The sequence below is a fragment of the Venturia canescens genome, chromosome 5 (genome assembly GCF_019457755.1).
Source record: "Venturia canescens isolate UGA chromosome 5, ASM1945775v1, whole genome shotgun sequence".
NCBI classification, from domain to species: domain Eukaryota; kingdom Metazoa; phylum Arthropoda; class Insecta; order Hymenoptera; family Ichneumonidae; genus Venturia; species Venturia canescens.
The window spans coordinates 13,999,493-14,020,547 of NC_057425.1; the positions used below are offsets into that span (position 1 = coordinate 13,999,493).

Consider the following 21,055-nt stretch of genomic DNA (forward strand, 5'->3'; position numbering starts at 1 on the left):
TTTTTCTCAGATCGAAAGAATATTTTTTTTTTCTTTTTCTCAGAAATTATTCATGGAAATAACTGATAATCCGCATGGAACTAAACCAAGGCCATGCTACTGTAGAGATTTTCATTCTCAAATCCGGAGAAACAATCTTTCCTATGGGAAAAGATTATAGCGATGGACAGATTCAATTTGACGTATAGCGGACCTTCCAAAACGTCTAACATTCCAATTGAGAAATTATTAACGATTTAGTTTTTTCTTTCTTTGTTACTGGTAAATCCACTCGTTGTTGAATCAACATTTTTGTTGTTGCATGAGCTGCGAACAGGATTGCAACTAAAGTATTGCTCTCTGTGAGGCATTTGTATGAGCTATTTCATCGTTGAGAAAAATGACACTTCCCATCACATTGTAGCGGGTACCGGGAACAATTTTTTTTGCCTCAAAAGCTGGAAAATGTACATTAATCATGGAATTTCAATGGCCGATGACTTCAACATCCAGGGGATCGTTGTAAGATTAATACTCGATTAAAGGGCTAGGAGTGCAAAAGAAAATGCCGAAACAAAATATTTTGATTTTTTGAAGTGTAATGTTTTCGGGACATTCTACGAAGACCACGACTGGTAGCTCAAACTTGAAATGCATTTATCTCGAAATCATGTTTTCTTCTTTGTTGAAAATCCGCTGGTAAACACTGAAATGCCACTGTGTTGTTTATTTACAAAAAAATAAGCTTAGATCAAGTACAGGATCAACTATTGAATAAATCATTTTTTTAGTCTGATTTAAAATGAAACAGTAAAATGTTGTGATGGCCACCGCAAAGCATTACTAATGAAACGGGACCCCAACAAAGATGTCGGTATAAATATCGTTTTAATCAAACGAAGTTGATACTCGATTTAAAAACTTTGTTCCAATAGCTTTGTGAGAACGAATAAAAATACTTGCTTTTTTACGATCCTGACTACCCTAAGCCCTTAACAATGGTACCGAAGCATCATTCCACTTCCGAAGAAATCTTAAGGAAGTTAAAGCTGTACAATCATTTTTTTGACCCAAAAGTTATGACCTGTACCTTTCAAAAGTTAGGCCAGTTTACAGTTTGGCAATGTTGCATACACTTTAAATAAAAGTTGGGAAAAAAAGACGACGAAACTGATGAAAGCTCAGTCGAAAACACGAACGGTGACGATCCTAGTCTGAAAAAACTGCACGCGAAATATTATTATTAATATAATCTCAGCAAATCTTCTAATAAATCTGAAAAAATTAACATTATTCAGCAAGCCTTGCTCATGTTGCCCAAAAAATTTCATATTTTTAGCATCGTTTTTAACGGAGACATCACTGAATGTGTCTTGACTTCCATAAGATTACATGTTATTTGGCCTGAATTGTTATTGATTTTTCTCAGCAACGACGCTCCTAAACTGTCTGAAAATGCAGTCGGTTTAAAAGCGATGACATCATTTTCGTTCTAATGCCTCAACTTACTTAACGTGTCATTGTGTTAAGAAACAAGTCGCACGTGTCGTTAGATTAGTTATTTAAAAATCTAAAACACAATACCATTCAAAGAATTTTTTCAGGGTTTATTTTCATACAAGATTGTTATTAAATACGACAAAAGTGTTTCCACTGAAAGGAACGAGTCAGAGAAAAAAATACTCGGAAAAAACGATATCCAAAGTCATATTATCGTATGGAAATATTTCCCAATGTGAACAAATTTTTCTTGGAAAACGATTAGTCATTGAAAAATCGAATTTGAACAGATGAATTTCAAAAGAGGGTTGCTAAAAAAAAGTAGGTACAAAAATCGTTATCGTACGAATATCAGAGTCGTGCTGGTTATTTTTTGCATTCGAAATTCTTGTCGAATGACTGATAATAAACCTCCAAATATGTACTTGAAGTTAACAAGGTCTCGCGTTGTTCGACATTCGATCCCGCAGGTGCAAATATCCGAGATGGCTCTGTGTGAAAATGGCTGTTCATTCGTTTACTTTCAAATGATTTCATCGAGTTACAACGAGGATGCGAACATCCTAAAACTGACAGCTTTACTCGGCCACAGAATATTTGATCGCTGGGTGAAACCATCAAGACCGTCCGAACTTTCCATCTTCAATGAGCCGCTGCCGACCGAACTCATAGAAACTGTTTTGCAGCATTTTCTCCATTTCCTCGAGTGATCGCGGGCTCGAGTTTTACTCGTTGCTCATCCCGCAAGGTTACACTTCTTCGTCCTCTTGGTCGAAGCCATCGAGAAGACAGGAATCGCAGGTTTCTCGGATTCCCTTCCAATAATCCGGAACAATTATCCTGATCGAGCAGCACGAGGACAACTGGCCTTACCTGCTTTAGTTCGGGATTTTCTCGCGGACAAAAAAATACACCATACGAATGAACAATCCGTTACATTAATTGCAAATTCTTCCTATGCTTCTAAAGAAGCTGACGTCGCCGCGGGAGCTGATTAAATACGCTAAATCTTACGAGGCTCTTCTAAATGAAGAAGCAGCAATTTTACTTTCCCCTCCGAGGAACGTTCTTCGGCAAAACGATTCTGTAGAACGCGAAGAAATAGCGGATCACAAGCCACGCATTGTCACATCCCGAAAGATTATCTACGAACCATCAAAAAACAATATCCTCGTTACAACACCGATGATCGATTCAAGGGAGCTCTCGCTCGAGGGACAGAAGCAATCGAGTTGACGACGAGGCCGGTGCAGCATCGAGTGAATACCAGGATCTGGATTACGAAAAAATTCGAGTTGACGATGAAGTTGTTGAACTAAGGGGAAAAAGGCGAAGCAACGACGTCGCAGGTACACTCGAATGGCTCGAAAAACGACGCGGGGGTTTTTTTTAAAATGATCCTCATTAGGAGAATACAGAAATAGTGGATCGATAATGTTAGTTCGTAGGAAATAAGACATAATCCGGTTTAGCGTTACGAAGTTTACTCACACTTGCTATTATACTGTTGCATTTTAAGGAGGGTGGATCGCGACGATACAATGTTGCCATGCTAAACCATGTTAAAAATATTAAGAATTTCAAAATGATAAGAATTTCATAAAATTTGGTAAATGTATTCTTTAAAAATATATAAGACAATATAATTTTTTTTAGATTTTTCTACCACATAGCTCTCGAGTAATTGAACACTAAAGTTCACGTGTATAAGCTTACAGTTTACATATATACAGTTATACATCTCGTGCATAAGAACTTCGATTTGACGCTCAATTGTTCGATAACCATGTGGTAAAAGAAATTGAAAAAAATTGTATTTGCATACTTGATGGCAAAGAATGTTATCACCAAATTTGGTCAAATTCTGATTATTTTGATTTTGTGATCCACCCTCCTTAATAGAAATTTATTGATTCGAAGAAGAATGTGATCCATATTTGAGTGAAAAGAATCGATCGAGACGTTCACTGTCTTTTTAGACACACTCAATAGTAGATTTAGCGTTTTACGAACGGCGATGAGTTGAGAGTTGGTGTGTGACTCCCGCGATCACCAAGCGGCCTCAGACGAAGCCAATACTTGGATGGGTGACCTCTGAGCGATGCACCGACTCGAGCCCCAATTGGCAAGCAGCTTTTTTGAATTTTTTACGGACCCGATCAGCTGAAACTCAGTAAATATATAGCCGGCTGTATCGATCGGGTTTTCCACAGTTTTCCTTGCTCCGTGTGCAAATGCGATACAGTAACGAGAAAGAACGAGAAAATTGCTGGGGATTTGGAAGTTGAAAATGTTCCTTTGATGGAAGTAGGGCAGCCTACGATAGCTCAAACTTGGCAGAAACTCACGACAAGGCAACGAGAAGCTTGAGAATGAAACAATGCGAAGGCGTAGTTTCCGCAAATAGTTGACATTTGTGACTATTCTATTCTATTTTATAACCAGCATCGTTGTTGAATATTGGGCAGAAATTTCATGTGTTTATTTGACATGTGTATTTTTATTGTATTCTAAATAAAATTTTCGTCTTCAAAAGGCTCTTAACAGAGCCAAAATCTGATAAAACTGTAATGAGTTTGGTTTTTTCATACCTGTCTTCTATTTATTGATATGGGAAACCGCAGTTGAGATTTATTTCGATCCCTATCATGTCTGCGGCCCCCAGCAATTTAAAATAAATGAACGAGGTATTGAGAAATTCTTAAGGTGGTTCCTCCACGAAACAGTTAAATTAGGAAATTATTTAAATTTGGCATACGTATTGTTTAACATATGAACAACACCTCTATAAAATTTTAACAAGTTTCACCATCCCGAACCCGAGATATATGTAATTGAAGTTGACTCAATTAACACGTAACATATGGACCATGCATAAGCAAACGGCACATTATTAATTCTACCGCTAGTACTAAAATTAGGAAGTTTATAAAAAACGAGGAGGAGCTAGAGCAGGATATCACAGATATTGTGAAAAAAAATCAAGGTGATTGACCATCTAGTTTGACAGATATAGCCTCGAGAAGTACGAAGGTTTAGGCTGCATACGATATATTTTGCAAGCGAACAAGCGAATGTCGTCTGTATAGACAACCTTTTCTGTGTGTTGAAGCGTAACCTGGATAGTTCCGTCAAAAAATTTACTCACGATGTCGGATCAAAAATACTTTTAGAATAAATTTTACGAAAGCAAATGATATTTGTACTATATCTGCTGGCACCGAGTACGTATATAGGCTCTTTACAAAGTTATTGATTACGATCCGAACGAATTATTAAGCCTTTTAATATGCAGACTAACTTTTGGTTGGGGCTGTCGCAGAGGATCAACCTTAACGATTCGAAAATTACTCTTAATTAAGATCTTAAGATATTTTTGTTAACCGGTTGACTGGTGAGCTTTTTTCCAGTTTTTGTGCCAAAAGCCAAAACTGGTACGAGCCAATATGTTACCGAAAATCACGATATTTTATTTCCGAGGGTTTTCGAGGTTGCTGATTCCATTTTCATGTGATAAAGCATGAAATTTTCGCAGTGATAAAATTAACAAATTTCACCCTCAACCTTCGATTTTCCCCATTTCCAAGGGTAGTGAGGTGAAAATTAAGTTCAAAAATCGACTCAGCGACCCAAAAAACCATTGTATACCAATTTTTGTCCAAATCGGTTGAAAATTGATAAAGTTATTTCAATATGTACACATATAATACAAAACCAAAATGGGCCCGACTTTTTTTTGTACATATATAATCCAATACCAGTCAACCGGTTAAGATTCAATCGTTATCTATAGATTTTTATCGTGTAGGTGAAGACACAAGAATGATTAAGAGTGGAGAAAACCTCATAAATTATTCAGCATTGATAAGTCCATTGTGACAATTATTCGGAATTGAATTGACATTGTGAGATAAAACTGGATAATTCGGTGTAAAGATTTGTATGGAAATTGTATCACGATTTCTCAAAGTCCTGTAACAATAGAATGTTAGCAATCGCAATTCTACATGATTGTTTCGTTTAATGTCCATTTTACACCATTTCGAAGGTTAAAAAAAGAATGAGGATTCGAAGGACGAAAACAGGAAAAAAGTAGAGTTGACGTAGCTTGATAACAATAGAGAAAAACATAAGAGAACTGCCAAGTTGAAGAAAATCAACAATCGTCACGTACTGATTCAGTTTCTAGAACAATTAATTCCATAAACAATAAACTCGATTCAATTGAACACTAACTTGTTGCATGTCTTATTATAATTTGGTTATGAATTGAACTGAGTTGATTGTTCTTTGGTTCTATTGTTCCAGAAATGTAAACAGTACAATAGTTGATTGTGTATTAAACAATGTTTGAAAATTACTCAGAGTAGTAACAGATAACGGAATTAGCAGAATTAAACGAATCGTGATTTTGCTATTGTGCATGGTTATTGAGTATATTTTCCACTGATACCCGTTTTTTTAAATTCTAGTCATTCCCACGTGCACCCTTACAAGTTTTTATATAAACCCATCAAATAATTTTCAATTCAAAGTTTCCCGAATTGATTTATCGTCAAAAAAACCGGTTTCCAATAATATTTTTTAATAATTTCATTCGTATTTTTACTTCAGACTATCTGGGGTTTGTTAAGGGAGCTTTCCAGTGTGACAGCTCGAAAAATCGCTGTTTTTCGCGATTTTTTTTGTAAAGAAAAAATAATCTAATCGGTCTGGTTTTTTTTTGTATATTAATTGGGTATTGAAGAATACAAAACAATTTTTTAATGATCGATTTATTTATTAATTAATATCTATAAAAATGATGAAACAATTGTTGCAGAAAATTCACTTGGATGTGGTGTCCACGTTGGGGGTCACAATTTTGATCTGAAACAAAAAACACAAAAAGATTATTGATCGGTATTTAATTGGCTTTCGTGCTATGGAGGCTTTTTTTTTGCAAAAATGGCGCCGGTTTGAACAAAAAGTATCGATTTTAGCATTTTTTTGGCAGTTTTTTTTACAAAAAAATAGGAAGATGTCAAAAAAAAAGCTTCCATAGCACGATAAACAATGACGTTAACCCTCTCAGACCGAGACCTATTTCGCGTTGACGGAAAATGATTCCCTTCATAATTTTATCTCAAAATACTTTCTAGTTTCCGAATCCATTGTGACATTTCGGTTTTTTTGGTGGGAAATATGAATTTTTGAATGTTCGCTGCGCGCAGCACCAGGTCCTTGGGGAGCAAAATCAGGAAAATTTATGAATGAATCTAGCACCGAATACCTTAAATACATCATATTAGCTTCCCTTTGAAAGGAAATAACGTTTGGAGTACGAAAAAAACATTTATACCCACTTTTCTTTTGCGATAACTAAAGCACCTTTTCACACAACGCCAACTCAACATGAAACTCCGACTTCATATTGATATTTCGATGAGTTAAAGCAGTTTATCTCTTGGTTTAGGAGTATCTAAGGTGCAATCTAACCTTGCTTGATGGAAATACGCAGTTAGAACCTCGACCTTACTGACCGATGCAGTTTTATTGGGCCTGGAAGCGCGTGTTGTGTAGAAGCAACATACGGTCCGAGAGGGTTAAGAATATTGTGTAAAAAATTCAACTCGATAGCTTTAAAACTTTGTCCTCCAAGTTGGACACCGTTTTGAAAAATGCTGTTTCGAGAAAAACGCGTTCAAAGTTTCAAGTGAGGAAATTTTAGATAAATCGTTTACTTACGGTCAATCAGCGAAACTGAAATAATCTGAATTTCGGCATGAAAATTTCAGGGAATATTCGGAAGAGTGTATACTATTCGATAAAGCAAAAAAAATCGATTTTATGAAAATTTCACACTGGAAAGCTCCCTTAAGCTCAAGCGTGGCTCGGCTTCCCTGATCAACAGCCGTTGCGCACGTCTAGGGCGATAAAAAAGTCTTACGAGTAAATAACGTTACGATCGAAGTTGTTCTGATAAACAACTTTTCATTTTCTCGGTAATTTTAACAGATACGAAGCAAATATATCGGAGTTTTTGACTGTATTATGTTGCTTATAATTCAATTAAAAGCAACTATTGATAACTATTGATATATACTCGTCAAAACATAGTTTATACAGGGCTCAAGTCATAATGATACTGAAATTTGCAACATTGGAGTCTAACAAAAAGAACAAAAAATAAATTTGTAATTTTCCTATTTCTTACCTCATGAATCATTTGCAAAGGTTGAAAAACAATGAATGGCTAATTAAGGAGGAAAAAAAAATTGGAAAATTGCAAATATCTTTTTCGTTCATTTGCAATGGTGCAAACTTCAGTGGTACAAGTAATGGCAATATTATTTTATATCGTTCTTAGGTGAACCCTCACGGATTTCCATGACCTCGTCCGATCTATTTAATCCTAAATTGCCTGTACTTAAGTCATGAACTTGTTTCCACGAGGGGTAATTATTTAGAAGTGCGGTTTTTCCGAAAATCGATGCAAGAATTTTTTTTTGACATGAACTGCTTCGATTAGTCACCACTAATAAAATTTCGTCGGGGGAGCTTGACATTCCACATAAAAACCATAAGTTATAGGGTTTTGAAGTTTTTGGAAAAATAGGATGAAATATGGTATATTTGAATATTTTAGAGTTCACAACAGGACAGGTGCGCGCGCGCGCGCACACACACACCTTGTCCGGAACCGCACACACTGAAGGTATTCTTACCCCGCCCAGTGATACCACACACGCATCGAAAATGCTGTGAATACACTCACCGATTTCGCATGAACATCGCGTGTGTGTATCCAGAACATCTTTTAATGTGTGTGCGAAATCGTCGTGTGGGTTCAGAACACTTTCGATGTGTGTCCGGAATCGTCGTGTGGGTTTAGAACACTTTCAATGGATGTGCGAAATCGTTGAGTTGGCTTACAAAACTTTTCATGGGTGTGTGGTATCGCTGGGCGGGTTTAGAGCACCTTTGATGTGCGTTCGTGCGTGCGCGCGCCCGAGCACGGGTGTGTGTGTGTGTGTGTGTGTGTGTGTGTCCACCTGCCTTAATGTGAACTCTTAAATAGTCTGATATACTCCAAATCCCTGCATTTTTCCAACAACTACAAAACCCCGTAACTCATGGTTTTTATGGAAAATGTTAGCCTCCCCCGACGGAATATCATTAGTGGTGACCAATTGAAGCAGTGCAGACGAAAAAAAAAAATTTATCACCATTTTTGGGAAAAGCCGCACTTCTAAATATTTACCCCACGAGACACTCCCCTCCATCCCAAGAGTGTCATCGAAAGCGACTCTTTTGTTTTGAACTACTGTACATTTTTGGAAAAGCTACTCGACTTTTGGAAAAATTCCTCGACGATATTCATGGAGGAATGACAGTTAAAGAATAAGTGAAAAATGCACCCAGAGTCGAATTTCTTCTGACCTTTTAATAATAAAGATTGATGAAAATTGAGAATATCTAAAGATGATAGTAACAATCGTTAATGTTTGTGACGATTATTAAATTTCGTCGCCTGCACCTTCGTTTAAGAAATATAAATTTGAATTTATAAATAAAGCGTTGAGATATTGTTGTTATACTAACAACAGTATTTTTTTATTGCCCTATTAAATTTGTACACGTCGATAAGACTTAGGACCCATTTACATATACACATGACATCGGTACGCCCCGAAGATTTTTTTTTTAAAGATTCTCCAAACCACTATCAGGTTAACAATTATTCTATAGGAGAGTCTGGCAATTAATTGAAAACCTCAAATACAAATTACTAGCAATAAAGAATTTTTTCAATGGCACCTAAACCAAAAAGTGTATTGAAATCATTAATCATTCAGCTAAACTTTTGTTCGAATCCAATGAAATTGTTCGAACGATGCTTCCAGTAAACCTTCGTCATTGTATTTTCCATCTCTATAATTTACATTATGCATTTTCTCGTATCAAACAAATATGGCATCCAAATATTAAATACTTTGTTACTTTGGTCTGTCTTTTGGTAGGCGAGACAAAAAATATTTATGTTCAATTTACTTTAGGTTTGAAGCCGTTAGGATTTTTTTGTTGCCAATTCCAAGTATCGGCGCCTGTGAAAAAAAAGTAAAATTACTTAGCTCCAATGCCATAAGTATGGAAGGTGAATTGAAATTTTGATTCTTACACATATCATCCATGGTTTTTGTAGCCGTCCAGTCGAGTTCTTTTTTCGCTAAACTTGCGTCTGCGTAACTGGCAGAAATATCGCCTGGACGACGAGCCACTATTTTGAACGGGATCACTTTTCCCGAGGCTTTTTCAAAAGCGTGTATCACTTCGAGAACCGAATTTCCTTTCCCTGTTCCCAAATTTATAGGATTGAAGCCATTCGCGCCTCGAGATTTTTGATAAACTATCGCTTTCACGTGCCCGAGAGCGAGATCTGTTATGTGAATGTAATCTCGAACGCCTGTTAAGGGAAATTCCATTCAAATGTGTCAAATGCACGTGTGTTTTGAACAAAACCAATTTCGACTGAGCAATTTTCGATACTTCAGAAATGTTATCATAACTGAATTCTCACAAGATTTCGGTTCTGATCGAATCATTTTACATTACCCCAAATAGCATTAGTGCTAATCTAAATGTTTTTTTTGGCAGTGTACGAGCCTCCACAACTCCAAACCATAAAATGAAGAACATCCACGAAATCTATGTAAACGAAATGGAATTACCAGTTCCATCAGGCGTGTCGTAATCATTGCCGTAAACTTGCAGCAATTCTCTCTTTCCAACAGCAACCTGAGCTATGAAAGGCATCAGATTGTTGGGAATACCACTGGGATCCTCTCCCAATTCCCCTGACAGATGAGCCCCAACTGGATTAAAGTATCTTAGGGATATCACAGACCACGACTAAGAAAAAGGAACATATTATTTCGGTAATTCCAAACAGTAATCGTTTTTTCATTAATCCTTTTACAAAAGCATCGTCATCATTTTCAGTGTACTAGGGAAATTTATCATTTTTCACCTTATCCGAACTGCAGAGATCCTTGAGTATTTCTTCGACCATGTATTTGGTTTTTCCATAGGGATTTGTGCAATTTCCCGTTGGCATGTCTTCAGTGATAGGCAATTTTGCAGGATCACCATAGACAGTTGCGCTGCTCGAGTATATGAAATTTTTAACATTGTTGTCTCTCATTGCCTCTAATAAATTCAGCGTACCACCAACATTCGTCTTGTAATATTCGAGAGGTTTCTCGCATGATTCGCCAACGGCCTTGAGTGCAGCAAAGTGTATGACACATTGGAATTTGTACTGTAATAAAATAGTTTTTTTATGAGCGTTCATTCTTTCTAACGACTCCTGGTATGTTTATCAGACAAATACCCAAAGTCTCAGTTTTAGTCACTTCAAAAATTGAACCAAAATACTTTACCTTTTGAAATACTTTGGTAATTGAACTTTTGTCCGTTATATCACATTCTTCAAATGCTACAGTTTTGTTTGTGAGCTTTTCCACTCTCCTCAGAGATTCTGGCTTATCGCTTTCAGTTCCTATTGATCAATATTTTGAAACACTTGTTGGTTTAGTTTTCTTACAATCGAAAGACTCTTGTTCGGTCAATATAGAAATATTTAAAAAAAAAACATTTTCACAATCAAAATGACAAATCCATTTCTGACGCCCGTTCCAAATGATTATTTGAATGTATTTCTAAGAAATTTAGGAAATGAGTTTTTAATGGCTCTGCTTGACAAGCATAACCATCATTTACAGAATATTTACCTATACTGTACTAAGCCTGAACCTTTGTTATTTAGAATCACTAAATTTGCTTCCTACTTTATTGTGGATTTCTTTTTATTTGCACACCATATTTAGGCTAATTCAAAAGTTGTAATATTCACTGTGCAGGTCTATAAAAATATTGAATAGGTTATAACAGTTTTCAAGAATATTATTCTCTTTCACAAAAATGATTGTAACTCACTAGTTTAGAATTATAATCGATAAGTTAAACTATCTCGAGGCTCAAATGATTTCCTATAGCAGGCTGTCATAAAGTTTATCTCACCTTTATAAGCATTGCCCAGATTATCAATGACCACCACCTGAAAGCCTTCTCCGATAAGTTCCAAAACGGTATGAGAACCGATATAACCAGCACCCCCCGTCACCAGTACATTCCATGGACTATTTGCCATCTTATAGCAATAGGTTTGTCTGTATATATTTTTTCTGCGTTGTTTATTTTCAACACTCCGTTCGTTATCTTTTACTCTTCAATTTTCAAGATTCACACAAAAGGAAAATTTCTATACAAAAGAATTAGAGTTTATTAAAGAGGCGTTATTTTGTGATTATATTTGTCAGAAGCAATGGAAGAAGTGGCAACTAGAAATTGAAGGGTGAAAACATTGGTGCAAAGTAGGGAAAATTTTTTGTACCCAAAAAGGTGATCAAACAAGAATCATTTAGCGGTGATGATAATAAATTTTGATGAAGTGCAAAAAAATTATGTAACAGTTTGTACGAAAGAAAATAAAAGATTTTCAAGCTATGTAGACTAAAAATTCAAAATAAAAGCGATAAAAAGTCATGCACGTAATTAGAAAAGTTTAAAATTTTGCAAAAAGTCGAAAAAATTTAGTTAGAAATGGAAAACTAAAATTAATTTCTTTGAAAGTAAACAAAAATGAAGCGAACACTCAAGCAAATTCGGTTTGTTTATGAAAGTGTTTTTTATCACTATTTGGAGGGAAAAAATTAAAAATTCACGAAAGCAATCTAACCTCTCCTGTCAGAGGATGGAGGAACACTGACGTTATCAGGAACCAGCGATAACGTCGTCTCTTCCGATCATTCCACGTCATTGTGCAACGTTGACACTTGGCACGTTCAGAGTACCCATCCACGACGAACGAAAAAAAAATACTTAATTCTCGATTGCAAATGAAAGCCACGTGACTACTAAAATGTATCAAAACCTCTACCCTCTCAACTGATGAACTTCACCTGCAGAATTGACACTCTGGATAAGCAAATTCACACGGTATTATTGTAAAATGATCATGAATGCGGAAGTTATTGCAAGCACACATTCTGTTTGTATAACATATTGCAATTTTGTTCAACCTCCAACCGAGGGATAATCTATATTTTTTCAAATATAATTTCTGTTAACGAAGTCAATGTCATTGCGAACACTCTGAGCGCCATTTGCAATTCAATGATGTAGAAATAGAAATCGATCGAAATGAAATTCGAAATAGTAATGAATCTTTAGAGTGAACGAATTTGCTTTCTTTCGAACAATAAAAATATCACATAACATAACATAAAAAACAAATAATGAAAACAATTGCATTATTCTTTTTTTCCTATACATACATATCCCAAATCCCAACGTATATCAATCGATGGTAACAGAAGTAATTTTTGCAATTTCATTCAAGTCGGAGGACATTTGAGTGAAATAATTGGCGATCGCAGTTGTTTGGAGAAAATCATAATTCCATAAAATTATATTCATTTACTATAGTATGATCTATGCTGATTACGTTGAATAACAAAAAATTACGACACAGATCGCTACTTTACCTATCAGCAACGTACAATCGATAAATACCATGGATTTAAATGAGCTTGTTTCTAGATGAATTATATTAAAAGTACTCACAAGCCGGTTGATGATGAGAGCAATCTCTTTCTTATTTTTTCACTTGCTTTCTCTGGATTGTAAGGAAATTTGAAAACATTAATAAACCACAGTTGGTATATTAAAATACAATTCTTACATTCAATTATCCTCGAACTGTGAAGTAGAGCCATCTATATTGAAAAATTCATTTCCCAATGGGGCGGCGTTCTCACTCGATTGCGTCATAAGAGAAACCTCAATTTTCCACGGGTGTTGTGCGCGCCACCACCATTTTGACACTCGCGTAGTAACACCAAAAGTAGAACCATCGTCGCTACGGCGTTCGAAATTCGAAGCTTTATTTACGGGTTCACTATGAAATAGTGATAATGTGTAACGTATGTTGATAAAATTAGCACACATTCGAGTGTCAAGGTACAATTGTAAATGAGCCTTGATGGACTCAATGATTGTAAAAACGTCGTGATGGAACTATTTTTATATGGCGTTGGTATACGTTGATGATTACAGTGTTTGCGCGCGCACGTGTGTGTGCGTGCTTGCGAGTTCGTGTTTGTAAGCGTCGTGCCGCGATTCTCCGGCGAACCTGTTTTGTGTGTTCGTAGCGCTCTCCGGTAGAATTGGAACGCGCGAGTGGTGTTTATGCCTTTAGTGCAAAGTGCCCTGCCCCGCTCGACACAATAAATTATTTTTTAAATATAAAAAATAAAGGAAAACCCCCAGTGTTGCGGCGTGTCGTTGTGCTTCATACTCGTATAAGCAAACTTTTGTGCATTTTGGATATTTTTTTTCTACAATTTTAAGCGTTTTTTTTTACAAAAAAACTGTCTTGCCACAGAGAGTAGGAACACACATTTTAAAGGCTGCATCGCCACGGAATCTTAAAGGTGAGTGCCTTTAACCAACACAATTTCGCAGTTTACATTATTTTAACTTTTCTACGTGCGTATACCTCGCGTGTTTTCTATGTGATACTCAGCTCACAGTAACGTTGTGGTTTAACGGTAATGCTCCAACAAAAAAAATGTGTAATCTCGTAGAACGGTGTGAAAAGTTCAGAGCCAACACACGGTACATGTCAAAAAAAATTTCACCCAGCAATTAACAAGCTTCTCTGTCGTATAAATACGTTTTTGATCACGATAAAAGAGAGCTCGAGTAAACGAATGAAAGTCTCGCGAGGCGTCCCAACAAAATTTCGTTACGAAACGTCCGAAAAATCCAAGATTTCTCTCGACGCAAACACAAAAAACGTTTCATTGAAATACAGTGAAGTAGGTTATACATTGCGCTGTTGTTGAGATGACGTTTCTCACGTATTATGCGAAGTATTTCGAAGCCATAGAGATCGCGGCTCCCGATTGGAAAACTCGAGTTTTCATTCAGTCTGCGACCGGAAACCAGTTTCTACGACATCGCGTACGAACGATTCGCGTTCGATTCAATTTTTTCTTTTCCTTGGTACTCGATGTGACGGGATCATCCCCCGTTTGAAATGTTAATCAAATTCCGTCATCACGATATTTGACACAAATGTATATCAGATATGTATTCTTATTATAAGTTTAACTAACGTTTGAGCTTGATAATGTTGACGATACATTTTTAAACGATCCTAACCACATTTAGTGTTGTCATCCGGTTCTATTTACATTTGCCTGTTGCACACGTGCATTACTTCGTTATTCAACATTCTGTTTGTGTGTGTGTGTGTGTGTGTGTGTGCTTTTTTTTCGAGCAATCGATCCAAGTGTGTACACATCACTGAGTTCCAAGTTACATACCGTTGTTGGTTATCTACAAATATCGTGTTTGTTCGCCCTACTGTATTTATAAGCAAACGATTAATAATCGGGAGTGTCAGTGGTATTTCTCGATAAACGCGAATCGATGTTTTCCGGTATAAAAATAATATTAGAATTTGCAGGGATAAATAACCGAGTTAAAAATTGGGAGACGAATCAGTCGAAAGCATTATCCTTGATTCGGTCTCTCGTGTGCCCACTATCAAATTACGAGACTCGTTGGCTTCCAATTTAAATGGCGAGTTTAATCAGGGAAAGCTCTGCGTCAAATTCTTGACTCGTCACGCCGGGATTTCGCTGCGTATTAAAAGAATTTTATCTTTGTAATGAAACGACGAGAATTCTTGGAAAATTGGTGAATCATCAACAACGCGACGAAGAAAGTCTCGCTCGTCATAGGGTAATTGGGAGTGTCATTTTCATTTTTTTCCTTTTTCCGATCGAATGAGAGCCTCTCAAAGCATTTGGACTCGTTATCTTTTTCGTCGAGCATTGTTTCGAGTCGACGATCCCAAACGAGCGCTCGCATTACTATTCCAATTCCCATGAATTTTAGTAACAATACAATATTTAATAACAAGTTTTAAATCTCTCGAGACAAGTGAACTTTCTTCTCGCGAATCCTCTCCATTTTTCTCTCAATCAGCACCCATCGAGACGAAGGAAAACCTTTAGAATGCCCGGAGAGAGAAAGAACATGTACTCCCGTGACGACATTGATGGACATCTGGCATTTTGTGTTTCAAAATAGACCATCGCTCGATCAACTTCCTTCGAAATTCTTTATTGTGCCTTTCATCCAAAAGTTTTGACACTTGTGTGAGTAGGTCCGAATGCTTGCTCTGATTATAAACGACGTTGGCTGTATATTCGATTATTATATTATTAGCTATTGTATTTGCAATGAATTTTTTTTCATATTTTCATAGATAAATAAATAAATTTTTACATCAAATTGATGTTAATTGGTGTTATTGGTATAAAAATATCGAAAATATCGTTTTGCTGAATTTTGTTAAATTTCGTGGGAAAAATCATCTTTCGTCACTCGTTATTGACATTTCGGACGTATTGCTAGCATATAATGTACGAAAACGTGTGAGAAGTTGGGACAGCTTTATTGCAGGATATATTGAGCGAGTCACGCGCCGCATCTTTGCCCCCGTATGCTTCGCTACTCAGATACGACACAATGAATCTTTTGCTGAGCGGTGCAGCTTTTTCCTCTCTCCCACACAGTCGCACGCACACACTCGGTTGGCTCTCGCTCTTCGACCGCAATCACTTGCAATTGGTGTACGAACGAGGGGAGCCGCCTCGCGAACGTTCATTCAGCCTCGTAATCACAACAACAACAACAACAACAACAATGCCTATTTTTCTTTGATCAACATCTTGCAAATTCGGCGATGGAAAAATAGCCTCGTCGCATATAAAGAAAGCAAGAATTTTTTACGCTACGAAACAACGATCCTCCCTCATTTTTAATTCATCTTTTTTCAGCCTTTGCAAATTATTCGTGAAATAAAAAATTACTTAAGGTAGATCATGCCCGAAAAATCGTATTTTATTGGTGTCTAAATTGGATCGATTTTTTACTCCCTGATTAAAGAAATAATCACTTTAAATTTATGATATTAATTCGAAATTGTAAATACATTTTTTCAACTTATCTGTTGGCGAATGAAATTACAAGCCATCCATTAATCGGGGATCCATCACCAACTGAACTCAATATTTCATTAGTCCCTGGCGAAAATACTGTAGTTTTTTATGTTAAAAATCGCATTAGAGAGCGCAAAGGGAAAACACAAAGGGAAATGGATCAAGAAAAAAATATTAAGGAGGGTGGATCACGAAATCAAAATAATCAGAATTTCATCAAATTTCGTGATATGGCATCAAGTATACAAACACAATTTTTTTCAAATTTTTTTTCCACATGAATATCGAATAATTGAGCGTTAAATCGAAGTTTTTATGCACGAGATGTATGACTGTATATATGTAAACTCTATGCTTATACACGTGAACTTTAGTGTTCAATTACTCGAGAGCTATGTGGTAGAAAAATCTAAAAAAAATGTATATTCATTTTTATATATTGTTAAAGAATAAATTTACCAAATTTTATGAAATTCTTAGTATTTTTAACATGGTTCAATGACGCTGAAGTTTCCAACGTTGGAGTCCAACGAAATGGTCTAAAAAAACTCTCAAATAATTTCAGTAAATCTCCAATTTTGTTCCCTGCCGAATTTCCAATTCGTCATATTTCAAGCCACATCAATAATTCGTGAAATAAAAAAATAATGAATTATAAATCTTTTTTTCGTTCATTTCGTTGAACTCCAACGTTGCAAACTTCAGCGTCGTAAGATAAACGATTTTTTACGCATAGTCTCCGTAATCATGTGTGTATTTTTCTTCATATTTGTAAACCTTTATCTCGATAACCAATAAGACGATTCCTTTAAAATTTGAAATGCGTGTCAGTCGACTAGCCATTAAAAGTCTGCGAAAATTTCAAGATTTTCTTAAGAAAATCGTTTCGTGTATGAGCTACCTTAAAACAATGATTTTTTTTTGTTCGCTTCGTTCTACTGCGACGCTGCAAACTTCACGTGCATTGCTCCAAATTTCTTCTGGCACCTGTTTCTCGTACATTCGAGTCAAATATTCGCTTTTCAAGTGCCATTCCGACGGGGGATACCGAAATAATAATTCTGAGATTCAGTAAATTAGGTCAATCGCTCGACGGCACGAGAGCGCATTATTCAGGCACGCGAAGCTTTGAAATTCAGCGGAAAATTTTGTCGAGAATGCAACATACTTGGAGCCTTTTTCATCATTTTTGTTGTTTCGTGCGTATCCCCTAGCAATTCTCATAAAAATACGAAACTTTTTTTTCGCACTAGCATCACGCTCAATGCGTGCAATCAATCGCTACGCTCGTATGAATGTCCTCACGGCTATTGCGGCTATGCAGTTGATCGATGACCTTGCTACAGCGTTGGGTGCACTCAAGACAAAGACGATCATCTCCGCGTTTCCCGAGTGGAAAAACCGAGTAAATATTTCGTTATGGGACTGGGATATCGCGCCCCGGAAATGACGTTTCGTGACTTGTTCTTGAATAATGAATTTCGCATGGAAGCAGGGAATAATCGTCGAGAGAGAAACTGGCTGAAAAACGGCTGAGGGAAAAGGCGGAGGAGAATATTTCGAGGCGAGTTGACCCCGGCGGTTTATCGACCGTAAAGAAATTTACGAATCGCGTCGGTGGAAAACATCGGATTCGAGCTCCCGTCTGTTGAATGTTGCTGGATTTCGTAACTTGGGAAATTTGAAAAATTTTCCAAATTACTGCAACTTCTGACACCTTTGAACACCGATGAAAACTCGAAAGTCATTTTCGTATATCGTTATTCGATTTGAAATGTAAAATCACCGAATTTACGAAAAAAGCATTTTTTAACTTAAAATATACTTCGAACCGTGCAGGTTACCAGGCAAGAAGGTTTGCCTTTGAAAAAAACGTTTTTATGAAAATTTTTAACCTGCACGTTAGAAAAATTCAAAAGCTTATTTTTTCTCTAAAACACGATTATTCGAGGACGCAGGCTGACTTGAGAATTTTCATTATTTTTATTTGAATTATTGCCAATTTTTTCCAAGTAACATTTCAAAGTTTATTCAAACATTCATCAACTTTATATCAGCCAGCGGGAGTTGCTCTCCCGTTGCTGGCTGCGGGAGCAAATTTTTGAAATGCGCTTGAAAAAACAAGGCTAATTCAATAGATTAATAAATGATGTAATTTTATAGTCATGACCCTGCGTCGAGTGGACACACAGCGCTCGCATAATTGTTCACTTTGACCTTAATTAAGATCACTTGTTCGGGATTTATGGTGAACTCGGAGAAGCTAAAAGAGAAAAATACATTTAGGCACGTATTTGTTCCCGCTCGACGTTCACGCATTTATGTTCGGACACACCCACCCGAAGAGGCGACGATACGCACCGAGCTCGGTAATTTCGCTTGTAAAAGGGCGAGCGCAATTTGTCGATTTATCAATTAATCGATCACTCGCATGGGCGAGTCCTGCTTGCCACTTTGTTCCCACAGGCCTTCTTCCGCGTGTTGTCTTTACCGTTACGCAACCTTCCTGTTCTCGTCGTCCTGTGCGCGATGCACGAACAAACGCTCGAAACGAGCTTCGCGTACGCATCATCCAATTAGTCGTACAAATTAAATTTCTTTTTAGCAACCAAATCAATTTCGCAAAAATGAAAACTAAGATCATACTTCAAATTTCAATGATTTTTCCAACCTTCTCTATCTCTTTTTATTTAAGGGTGAATGATACAAAAGTCGAAATAATTAGAAATTGATCAAATTTGGTGATAATCTTCTTCAACATCAACTGCGAAAACACAAATGTTTTCAAAATTTTCTTCTATTTAGTTATCGAGTAATTACGCATTAAAGCAGATTTCTTATGCCCGGAATGTATACCTATATATATGGAAACGCTATGCTTATACACGTGAACTTTAGTGATCAATTCGGATCAATTACTCGATAACTGTACAGAAGAAAAATCTTAAAAAATTTGTATTGTCAAATTTGGCACTAAAGAATATGTTCACCAAATTTTATAAAATTCTGATCATTTTGAAATTTTTTATGATTTTAGCATGGTTTAGCATGGCACCATTGTAAGCCTGTACCAAATATCCTTAAATCTGAATCGTCGCACAGAAAGTGTGCCCGCCATAAGAGGCTGTGTAAAAGGCTTAAAAAAATGTGATTTTCGTTAATTGTTTTCTCGACGAACAGATGCACGGTGTATATTTCTAGCATACTTCCAAATTTCAACTCATAAAGTTGGAATGTTCGATTTCCATTATAGATTCGGGTGAACTTTTTTAATTAAAAAATATTTCCATCTACGGAGGAAAATGAGGAAAAAAACGATGAGAAAAATTCTCGTTCCGGTAAAGATCGCAATTTTCACTCGAATTATTCGGCGCAGAAACAGCGCCGTCGTTTGTCGCGTCGTGAAAATAAGACAGCTCCGTAACGATCCCGTGCGGTTCCACAATGCCGGTGATGCACGATCTATAAAAAGAACGGATCAATCAGCAGTACGAGGATGGTGCGAAGGAAAAGCGAAATCGAGTTTGTACGCGCGAGTGAAATCGTCGTTGCAACGTTTCATTATAATAGAGATTGAAAAATCGTCAACATTTTCCACGTGACTGGAACGGGGACTGGGAAGTCAGGAGTTCAAAAAATTCCGGGGAATCGAAACCCGGAATTTGGACGCGAAGCGTTCCAAGTTCGCAGTCATTTAATTCAGTCAAATTCAGCGACAGTTTCTCAAAGCAAATGGCGGAGAGAATGACGCATGCATATCCTCGTATTATCAGGAATCAAACGCGAACACGGAAGAAAGGATGGAAACAAAAAAGTTCACCGAGCTTCGAAATCGTTGGAAAAGAAAATTTTATCGAAGATTGTGCGAAGGAGAGAAAGGCCGGGGGAGGTGAAAGAGAGGAATAAGTCCGGGGCGTCAGTGGTGTGGGAAGCGACGCGGTGAGCCACGTTACCAACTCCGTGACCGAACTCCGTAACAATGAACTTGATGGGTTTAACGCCTAACGGCGCTCTCATCCTCACGCTTGAAGAGCGTACGCTTCGTACTGTATAACTCGCTAAATACGAAAGGTATATACAAAAAAAGGCAGGAGCGGAGAACCTTCCAAGGCGATGTGAAATGTCCGTTACGCCTTTTTTCCAGGAGCCTCGTTCCGTGGATTCATACGTAGAATTTATAGCTGTACACATGTGCGAGGATGAGCTGCTGCAATACAGAAAGTTCCTCGTGTGTGTGTGTGTGTGTACTTTCGGATGAATATAAAAGTCAAGGTTTCCTCTCCGAATCAACGGAGTGTAATTCCTTTCGATTTTCATTACCATACGGGGCCGGAGGATCGGCCAACAAAAACGGCCGAGTCTGTGTCGAGCACGATGGTGAACTTTGATCAAATTATTCCCAAACGTAATCGGCTTGTTTTTTGTCTCCACGACGCTCAAGTTTGCAACGTTAGAGT

General features: G+C 37.0%; 2 protein-coding genes across 6 annotated transcripts in view; one reads left to right on the plus strand and one right to left on the minus strand.

The window, feature by feature from the left end:
* Positions 1-9,045: 9,045 nt before the first annotated feature.
* On the minus strand, positions 9,046-12,694 carry LOC122410422 (UDP-glucose 4-epimerase-like). Of its 2 annotated transcripts, none has more exons than XM_043418535.1 (7): positions 12,260-12,694; positions 11,542-11,782; positions 10,902-11,020; positions 10,490-10,780; positions 10,191-10,371; positions 9,641-9,925; positions 9,046-9,566 (listed from the first exon to the last, which is right to left on the minus strand). In XM_043418535.1, the coding sequence occupies exons 2-7, from the start codon at positions 11,669-11,671 to the stop codon at positions 9,505-9,507; spliced, it is 1,068 nt and encodes a 355-aa protein (XP_043274470.1). In that variant the 5' UTR covers positions 11,672-11,782; positions 12,260-12,694; the 3' UTR covers positions 9,046-9,504. The 2 variants fall into 2 exon arrangements, with proteins under 2 accessions (XP_043274470.1, XP_043274471.1); XM_043418536.1 differs by lacking the exon at positions 12,260-12,694 and adding an exon at positions 12,174-12,254.
* Positions 12,695-13,416: 722 nt separating this feature from the next.
* cora (coracle) overlaps positions 13,417-21,055 on the plus strand; it is a 32,028-nt gene continuing 24,389 nt past the window's right edge. For 3 of the 4 annotated variants that reach the window (XM_043418528.1, XM_043418533.1, XM_043418532.1), the window contains exon 1: positions 13,418-14,015. The gene's annotated coding sequence lies outside the window, so the exon portion shown is untranslated. Of the gene's footprint in view, positions 14,016-21,055 lie in introns of all 4 variants that reach the window. The other variant, XM_043418531.1, reaches the window with a different exon arrangement.